The sequence below is a fragment of the Eptesicus fuscus genome, chromosome 17, assembly GCF_027574615.1.
Source record: "Eptesicus fuscus isolate TK198812 chromosome 17, DD_ASM_mEF_20220401, whole genome shotgun sequence".
In the NCBI taxonomy this organism is placed as follows: Eukaryota; Metazoa; Chordata; class Mammalia; order Chiroptera; family Vespertilionidae; genus Eptesicus; species Eptesicus fuscus.
The window spans coordinates 17985367-17994867 of NC_072489.1; the positions used below are offsets into that span (position 1 = coordinate 17985367).

General features: G+C 52.4%; 1 protein-coding gene across 3 annotated transcripts in view; it reads right to left on the reverse strand.

The window, feature by feature from the left end:
* Nucleotides 1–9501, reverse strand: part of CDH23 (cadherin related 23) — a 363598-nt gene that overhangs the window by 25858 nt on the left and 328239 nt on the right. For all 3 annotated transcript variants that reach the window (XM_028151376.2, XM_054728837.1, XM_054728836.1), the window contains 4 exons: nucleotides 7504–7725; nucleotides 7079–7198; nucleotides 6256–6436; nucleotides 408–541 (listed from right to left, as the gene is read on the reverse strand). In XM_028151376.2, coding sequence (XP_028007177.2) covers nucleotides 408–541; nucleotides 6256–6436; nucleotides 7079–7198; nucleotides 7504–7725 — 657 coding nt within the window. The remainder of the gene's footprint in view (nucleotides 1–407; nucleotides 542–6255; nucleotides 6437–7078; nucleotides 7199–7503; nucleotides 7726–9501) is intronic.

Here is a 9501-nt window from a genome sequence, read left to right on the forward strand (position 1 = left end):
GATAGCGAAGGGGTGGTGATTGAGGAAGGAAGGTGCAGTTGAGGACCATGGAGAAGACAGAGGAAGAGGAAGAAGAAAATGATAATGAAAAAGGCAAGGAGATGAAAATGAGGATAAGAGGGAAGCAGAAAAGGCCGAGGCAGAGGCGAGCTGAAAACGGCAGTGGCCTGCACACAAGGCGGCCTCCCCAGAGAGCTGTTGTGGGGGGACAACTCGGAGTGGCCATGGCTGCCAGGCCCCAGGCCCAGCCTCCCCGGGCGAGCCCCAAGATCCACTCGCAAGTCCGTGAGGGGCCCTGAGAGCACATGCTCTCTCTGGACTTGGGGGTGGTAGTGTTTACAGGAGTCTCCAGGCAGAGTTCAGGGGGCAGCAAGGTAAAGCCAGTAGAATGGGGGCCCCAGACTCACCGTGGAACTGAGTGGGGGCACCCCCCTGTCTCGAGCACAGATGGTCAGGTTATAGAAGGCAATGGTTTCCCGGTCCAGCTCCACATCCTTCCGGACCCGCAGCACACCCTCCACGGGAGAGATCAGAAACTCCCCTGGGTGCCACCAGGAGAGGCCAGAGTTAGCCGGGAACAGTCAAGAGGGCGGAGCGCCATGGCCTGTCCCGCTTCCTCTAGCAAGGCTACCTCCCCGGAGTGTGGGTCCTCCAATGCCCCAGCTTCAGATCCTCATGGGACCTGCCAGGGTCTGGGAAGTACAGGAGGGAGGGGGACAGATAACTGCTGGGTGCAGGTGGGTCTGGGCCCGCTCATGCCCTGATGTGCCTGAGAGGCCGGGCCAGTTTCCTTCCTGGCTCATGGGCAGGCCAGGGACTAACTCTGGATAAGATGGTCACATTGAAAAAATGGGATTCAGTAAGGCTGCAGGATACAAAATCAACAGACAAAAATCGGTTGCGTTTCTATATACTAATGATGAGTTATCAAAAAGAGCAATTAAGAAAACAATTACATTTATAATTGCATCAAAAGAATAAAATACCTATAAATAAATTTAAACAAGGAGGTGAAAGACCTATACTTGAAAACTATAAGGATTAATGAAAGAAATTGAAGATATGAATAAATGAAAAATATTCCGTGTTCATGGATGAGAAGAATTTATATTGTTAAAATGTCCATACTACCCAAAGCAACCTACAGATTCAATGCAATCCCTATCAAAATTCCAATGGCATTTTTCACAGAAATAGAACAGACAACACTAAAATTTGTATGGAACCCCAAAAGTAATTCTGAGAAAGAACAAAGCTGGAAGCATCATGTTCCCTGATTTCCAACTATATTACAAAGCTATAGTAATCAAAACAGTATGGTATGGGCATAAAAACAGAACTGAATGGAGACCCCAGAAATAAACTCACACAAGCATGGCCAATTAATTTATGACAAGAGAGTGAGAATATATAATGAAGAAAGAACAATAAATGGTGCTGGGAAAACGGGACAGCCGCCTGCCCCTAGAATGAAATGAAACCACTATCTTGCACCTTACACAAAAACTAACCCAAAATGGATTAAAGTCTTGCATGTAAGACCTGATACCATAAAACTCCTAGAAGAAAACATAGACAGTAAGCTCCTTGACATTGGTCTTGACAATGAATTTTGGGATTTGACACCAAAAGCAAAGGCAACAAAAGCAAGAATAAACCAGTGGGACCACATCAAACTAAAAAGCTTCTGCACAGCAAAGGAAGTCATCAAAATGAAAAGGTAACCTACTGGATGAGAGAAAAATCTTTGCAAATCATATATGTGACAAGAGGTTAATATCCAAAATACATAAAGAACTTATTCAACACAAGCACAAACAACAACAACAAAACAAAACAGAAAATGAAATGGGAGTCCAGAGAAAGGTGATGACATATCTGCGTTCTCCCAGCAAGTTAACATCAGACCAGGATTCCAACCCAGGGCTCTGGGTCTCAGCCCACAGCATCCCCTGGGACTTGGAGTCTTTCCAGACAGTCAGGGCTGACCCAGGTGGGAGGTGGGGGAGGGAGGGGCGAGAACAGGAAGTGGGTACAGGGGAAGCGCAGAGGGGCAAGTGGGAGCCCAGCTGGATAGAAGAAAGGGGAGGGGCAGTGAGTCCGGGTGGGGAGAGCGTGAGGAAGAGGGGGTTATTTGTGTGTATTCCTCCAGGAACTGGTAACAGGGAGCGTTACTTCCTTCACTTTCCCTTTGGTATCTGGGGGGAGGGAGGGGCAGAGTGGGGCACTGACTGCTCAGGAACATGCAGCACATGAGGGCACAGCAAGGACAGAGGCCCAAGCTCTCCCACAGCTTCCTGTGCCTGCCCCTTCTCATCCTCCCTCACCATTCCCTGCCCCCAGCTCCTATTGCTCTGATGTGAAAAACAGCCCCTTCAAGGCTCACCTGCAGCTGGGATTTCCCGCCAGCTCTTCTGCTCCCCGCAGCCCTGCAGACTGCTTACAGCAGGATTTCCTGAGCCTGATACTCCAAGGTCTCAAAGAACTGAGGATTCCCTTTTAGGGGATTTTGGGCCCCGTCTCAGCCCCTGGCCATGTTCAAGCAGATGGCCCCCTGCCCTCTCTCCAAAGCCAGCCACCCCTTGAAAGAAGGGAAGGAAGAGGTTCTGAAGGCTCAGGGGGGCAGGCCTGAGGCTCTGGGAGCTGGGCCTAGGCTAGATTCCTAATAAGTCAGCTCATTGCGGGAAGTAAATAGGCTAAAGGCCCCTAGACAGTAAATTATCCTCCTTACCCCCGGGGCCTGAACTCCCTGCCGCTCCACTCCTTCTGGAGTTGGAGGTTAAAAGCAGAGACTCACCACCTAGTCATATATAGATCTGCATCCTGATTTCACTCCTTTGTGCTCTTGGCTATGTTACTGAGTCCTGCCTTGATGTTCTCATCTGAGAAATGGGCTAATGAAGAGGTGCCACCACAGGGTTGTTCCGGTTGGTGCTGGGCAAGTCCGTTCCACGTGCATGCTAGATCCATGGCAGCCCTGGGTACCACTAGAGGCATTCTGAAAGGCAGCCTGTGCATCCTTCTCAAGGAACTGGGGGCTTTTGGGGGAGGATGAAGATGTAAGAAAGGGATCCCAGGAGTGGGTCTGACCAGGAGGGTTAGCTGAGAAGGTTGGGGTTGGCAGGAGAGGCTCAAGTAGGCATGGCCTATTCCCCAGCGGTTTTCCTCCTCACACCTCAGGGGGGCTTGCACCCGCGTGTCGTCCCCGATGCCGCCCCACTGACAGGAGCGCCCTCCAGGCTCAGGCTGCAATGGGGGAAAGGTGGCCTTGCAGCTGAGTAGCCTGGAGCAGGTCCCTTCACCTGTGGTGTGTCACTACGCGCGCTCTCCCAGAAAACAGCTCCGATTTGTCGTGTTTGTCAGCTTTCCCCGTTACCGACATGGTGTCACTAAACCCGGAGGTGGGAAGAGATGTCGGGAAAGGATAGCAGGACCTCGTGAGCACACCCTTAGCTCATCGCTTATCTATCCTGACACGGGGCAGTGCTGGGTGAGCTGAGGTCATCGCTGGGCTCTGAATGTCTGCTCTTCCTTCCTGGGGGGAGGGAGCGCCAGGCTGGTCAGACCAGGGAAAACCCCCGGCCTCTCTCCCTCTGCCAGGGACCTGCCTCTCAGGCTTCTGGGACATCCATGAGACCCCCACTTCCAAAGGCTGACCCTGGTCACATGTGGATTTTTCTCATGACACCAGGGCCCATGGCATGGATCAGAATGCAGTTTTTCTGGGGCACAGGTATGCCCTGCACCCCAAAGCTGGGTGCAGAGAGGGCCTTATTGGGAGGGGGCTCGGCTGCCCACCCAGCACCCCCTCTCAACCGGGCTTTGGCATCCTCCTGACCAGGAGCAGGACCCCCACGAAATTATAAAACCTGTTTGTGGAGACAGCAGAGGAGGAAGACCCTTGCTCAGTCCTTGGCCAGAGAGGAGACTTTTGGGAGATGAAGGTGGCAGGCATGTCAGAACTGTGACCCACGAGCTCTGGACAGTGGGGGCCCCAGGTCTGGTCTTTGTTTCTTTGCCTCTTTTTTTTTTTTTTTTTTAATTCTCACCTAAGGACTTTCATAGAGAGTAGAAGGGAGGGAGAGTGTGTGTGTGTGTGTGTGTGTGTGTGTGTGAGAGAGAGAGTGAGAGAGAGAGAGAGAGAGAGAGAGAGAGAGAGAGAGAGACACACTGATTGGTTGCCTCCTGCACATGCCCCAGTGGGGGTTAAGGATTGAACCTGCATCCATCTGGTCTGAGGGTGGATGCTCTAACCACTGAGCAATGACAGCCAGGGCTCTTCGCCTCTTAATTGCAAATTCGCCCCAGGTTCTTAGTTCTAGCCTTGGACCTCTCCTCTGTTGGCTTCCTCAGTGTCCTCTCATCTTGTGGCTTTAAATATCTCTGTGCTGGCCACTCCCCAATACCTCTCTCCAGCCCAGACCTCAATCCTGAACTGGCTTGTACATCCACCCTACCCGACACCTCAGCCTCACCTCACTTTCCCCCTACACCTGCTCCTGCCTCAGTCGTCCTATCTGTTAATGGCAATGCCCTCTCTCCAGTCTCTCAGGCCCAAACCTCGGTGTCATCCTTGACTTTTTCTCACATCCAACATCCAATCAGTCAGCACTTCCTGTTGGCTTCACCTTCGAACTATATCAGAGCTGACCACCTAGACAGTGCCACCACTCTGGTCCTGGCTACATCATCTCTTCCGAGCACAAGAACTACAGTAGTTCTGTAAAAATCTAAGTCAGCCCTCACGGGTTTGGCTCAGTGGATAGAATGTTGGCCTGTGGACTGAAGGGTCCCAGGTTCGATTCCGGTCAAGGGCACATGCCCGGTTGAGGGCTCAATCCCCAGTAGGGGGCTTGCAGGAGACAGCCAATCAGTGATTCTCTCTCATCATTGATGTTTCTATCTCTCTCTCCCTCTCCCTTCTTCTCTGAAATGAATAAAAATATATTTTAAGAAAATCTAAGTCAGACCGTGTCCCTCCTCGACTCAAAGTCCTCCCATGGTTCCCACATCCCTCAGAGTAAGTTTTGATAATAGCCTGCAGGGCCCAACAACACCTGGACCCACTAGCTCTCTGATCTCATCTCTTCCTACTTGCCTCCCTGATGGACTTCATGGCAGCCACATGGCCCTTGTGCTTGCTGCCAGGCATGTTCCCACCTCAGGGCCTTTGCAATGGCTGTTCCCTCTGCCTGGGATGCTCTTCCCTAGGCGTCCACATGACCCACTCCTCCCTTCCTTCAGGTCTTTGCTCAAATGCCTCCTCCTTGGACAGGTCTTCCTGAAACACCCTCTCTGACCCTGCAGCCTTCCCCCTGGTGCTCCCCATCTCCTGGCTTTATACGCCCCCCTCCCGCCCCAGCACTAAGTCATCTGCTTCCTCAGTTATGCTCATGGCCTGTGTCCTCCACCTGGAAAACATGTCCTACGAGGTCAGGGCTTCGCATCTGTTTTGCCCTTTCTGTATCCTCAGCACCTGGCATATGCCTGGCATATGGTACGTGCTCAATAACTATCAAATGATCAATTAAAAATCTGGATGTTTTACAAAGATTTAAATTTCCAAAATTTTCCATTTTTCTTTTAAAAGTAGGAAGGCCTGGTATCCAGGCTGTAGAAATGGGAAAACATGATAAAAATAAAACAGACACACACACACAAAAGGGAAGACATGGCCACAATTGGCAGGAGCTGAGCAGTGGCTGCCACAGCCCCCCTCCCCCCACTCCCTATTGTCTTGCCTAGACCCCCTTTCTCATATATGTCCCCTGCATAAGCCTAGAAGGCCTTAGGGTTTGGGATTCCTAGTCTACAGAAACGAGTGAAAACCACCTTGAGAAAACTCTCTCTGGCCATAAACTCTGTTCTTCAACGGAGGAGACCAGCCAAGGTTGCTATGAAGGCTGTGGATGGGTGACGATGGGAAATCCCAGGCTGAATGTGTGCGTTTGGGGGTGTCGGGGAGGATGCCTGTCCTTCCTCTGCCGGAGCCTGTTCTCCGGGTATGCACAGGAGCATTTTCTGTTTGGTTCTCAAAGGGTCTGTGACCCTCCAGGGCTACTAGCTTCTGTTCCCAGATTTCTGAATGTTCTCACCATATCCATGTGAGATTATTTTCATCATCTTATGGATGGGGAAACTGAGGCCCAGAGAGGGCAAGATCACACAGTGGTGGGGCTCATTGTGCTCCTGAGTGGGGGGTCACCAGGCCCTCAGCTTGTGCTGCCCCCACCGCCCAGCTCAGGCCCCACTCACCCAGGGGGTCTCCATCCACGATGCTGTACTCCACCTGCCCGTTGGGGCCCGAGTCCCGGTCATGGGCCAGGAAGGTCCACACTCTAGGCCCCGGCTGGCCCTCGGTGACATCAAACGGCCCCTCATAGTCTCGGGGGAAGGTGGGCACGTTGTCGTTGATGTCATTCACATTCACAAGCACCTGAGAGGGTGGACAAGGTTAGCCGGGCCGCACCTCAGCCAGCCCTGTGCTGGGTCCGGATTCCTCATCTGGAAACTGGACCCAATAATCCTACCTCAGGGGCTGATGCAAGCCTCAGGTGAGATGTGGATGTGGGAGCCTTTTTAAGCTGTGCATGGCTGAGTCATTGTCATTGTAGAAGCCTTTCTGTGGGCATACTCATATTTTGATAACGATGCTCTGAACTTGTACTTATTGCTATACTACGGCCATCTTACATGCTCCCATTTGCTCCCACACCGCGATTGTTTTTATTTTCTGATCTCACAGAGAAGGAAAGGGAAGCTCAGGTTGGTTAAGTGACTTGCCCAGAGCCACACAGCTAGGAAATGCAAGACCAGGGATATAAATCCTGCTGGTTTGACCAGAGGAAGGGGAGGAAGGCAGGTATCGTCATCTATCTGACAGATGCCACCACACAGAGAGGTTCATTAACTTCCTCAAAGTCACACAGCAAGTTTGGGTGAGTTGCCGAGACCAGGACAGGGCTCTTGGATTTAGGTGTTTCTCCTGGACAATCTTTCCCCACCCCTCTTCCCAACTGAGATTTCTGGGCTCCATTTCCCCTCACCCCCAAGTTGGGGCTGTGTCCCACACACCCACCGTGGTGGTGGAGGTGAGGCGGCGGGACAAGATGGGGCACTGGTCTGTGGCTGTGACGATCAGGGTGTAGCGGCCATGGCTGATCTCATAGTCCAGCTCCTTGGCAGCACTGATGACACCCTGGGGGAGACATAGAAGGAACAAGGGTGGAGCGATGGGTAGTGAGTCTAGGCCAACCTGGGGACCCGCTCCTTCATGGGGTACTCTGTGACTACCCCAGCAGGTACGCATCCTGACCACGATGGGAAACCCTTGTGGCCACCCAGCCCAAGATTTACATTTCCCTGCAATGGCTGCCCCACACACCCCAGTTTCCCTCCCAGACTCCATCTTTGCTGGGCCCCCACCCCATGATGTCACTGAGCTCCCCTCCAATCCCTTTAGCCAGATGACCCTCTTCTTAGACCCCGCCATCAGCTGCTGACCGTGTGTCTGTCAATATGGAAAGTGTCAATGATGTTGCCTGCAATGATGGCGTAGGTCACTGTGCCATTGGGCCCCTCGTCCAGGTCTAGCGCCTGGATGGTGACGAGGCTGGCATTGATCGTGTCTGGCCCCTCATCCAGCAAGATCTCGTAGTGGGGCTGCTGGAACACAGGTGCGTTATCGTTCTCGTCCACGATGGTCACGTACACGTGAGTGGTGGCCTGTGGAGAAGAATGTGGTAGGTTCCTTGGTCAGCGGACTAGAGAGGCTGAGGTGGAGCCAGCTGCATGCTCCTCCAGGCTGCACTCACTCAGGGAGAGGGAGAAGGATGAGAGGGAGGGCAGGCACAAGCTGGTAGAGAAGGCACTCACACAAAAGCCACCTAGGTAACTGCTTAGGTACAAGATGCTACTTGCACCACCACCTCTATGTCCATGTCCACTGCAGACATTACTAATCAATCAGGCACTACTTAGGCCAGATGTAACCTCAGGATCCATGTCCGTTCAGAGACCTAGTGATTAAAACTGGCATATAAGCGACCTGGCCATTGTGGCTCAGTTGGTTGAGCGTCATCCCATGTACTAAGAGGTTGCCTGTTCAATTCCTGGTGAGGGCACATGCCCGGGTTGTGGGCTCAATCCCCAAGAGGGGCATGCAGGAGGCAGTCAATTGATGTTTCTTTCTCATTCATGCCTCTCTCTCTCAATAAGGAAACATTTTTAAAAAATAAATTTGGCACCCTAACTGGTTTGGCTCAGTGCATAGAGTGGTGGCCTGCGGACTGAAGGGATCCAGGTTCAATTCCAGTCAAGGGCATATACCTTGGTTGCGGGCACATCCCTAGTAGGGGGTGTGCAGGAGGCAGCTGATTGATGTTTTTCTCTCATCGATGTTTCTAACTCTCTATCCCTCTCCCTTCCACTCTGTAAAATAATCAATAAAATATATTTAAAAAAATAAATAAAATTGGCATATAAGATGAACCCCAGTAACCACCCCGAGCCCACAGCTTTTCCCAGGCCAGGGCTTTACTGACCCTGAACCTCCACCTGGGTTACAAAAGGCAAGTAGTCTTCACCCATGTTCACGTAAATGCAAGAAATGCCCATCTTCAGCATTTTGAAGAAGGCCGACACTGGAGTTGGGCGATTCCACGGGCAGAATTTGTTGAGCTGTGAGAAACAAAGCTCTCAGAACACGCTTCGCTGCAAGAACAGTTTCTGCCGCATGCTCTCCTGTGATGGGCTGGACCCACATGTACTATTTAGACAACTGGAACTCGGCGCTCAGCACCACGGAGCAATGGTTGACGCGGCACCCCGCGAGCAGAGTAGGTACATGGAGACAAGGTTAGCTACGTGCTGGCATCTCTGCTCCTCATCCTATCCCCTCTCCATTCTCTGCTTCTCCACCCGGGAGGATGTGCCCTGTGGACTGCCTCACCTGGGCTCCCTTGCCATCTGGCTTCCAGATGGGTTTGGCCGAAGGGAGGTCCTGGCAGAAGATGTGGGGAGAGAGGAGAGGGAGGTGGGGTGTTTCTTCCCCACTCCTTCCTTTCCTCGCTCTAGTACCACCAGTGGGTGTGTTTCTCCTGCTGGGTGGCCCCCTTTCACAGCTGCATCTCGTCACCTCACCTCCTCTTGTCCTGTGGCTCTGTGCTAGGTAAGGGCTTCTGGCAGCTGCTGGTCGGAGGGGCGTCACCAGCTCTGTAACAGGCCTTCTATTAAACCACCTTCAGTTGAGCCCTGAGTGGGTCATCTCTTCACTACCAGGGCCCTGACTAATACAAACCATCCTGCCAGCACACCAGTGCCACCTTGCAGAAAAGGGGCCGGATTCCAGCCTCAGCGATGGTTCCCCACTTTCCCAGACTCCGGGAAGCGAGACTAACAACCTGCAGGGGCTGGGAGTGGCGGGTCTAACGGAGCTGCCCGCCACCCCCCAGCCTCTTCTCTCTGAGATCAGCCTGAGCTTGGGAGGGGAGAGGGGATCTG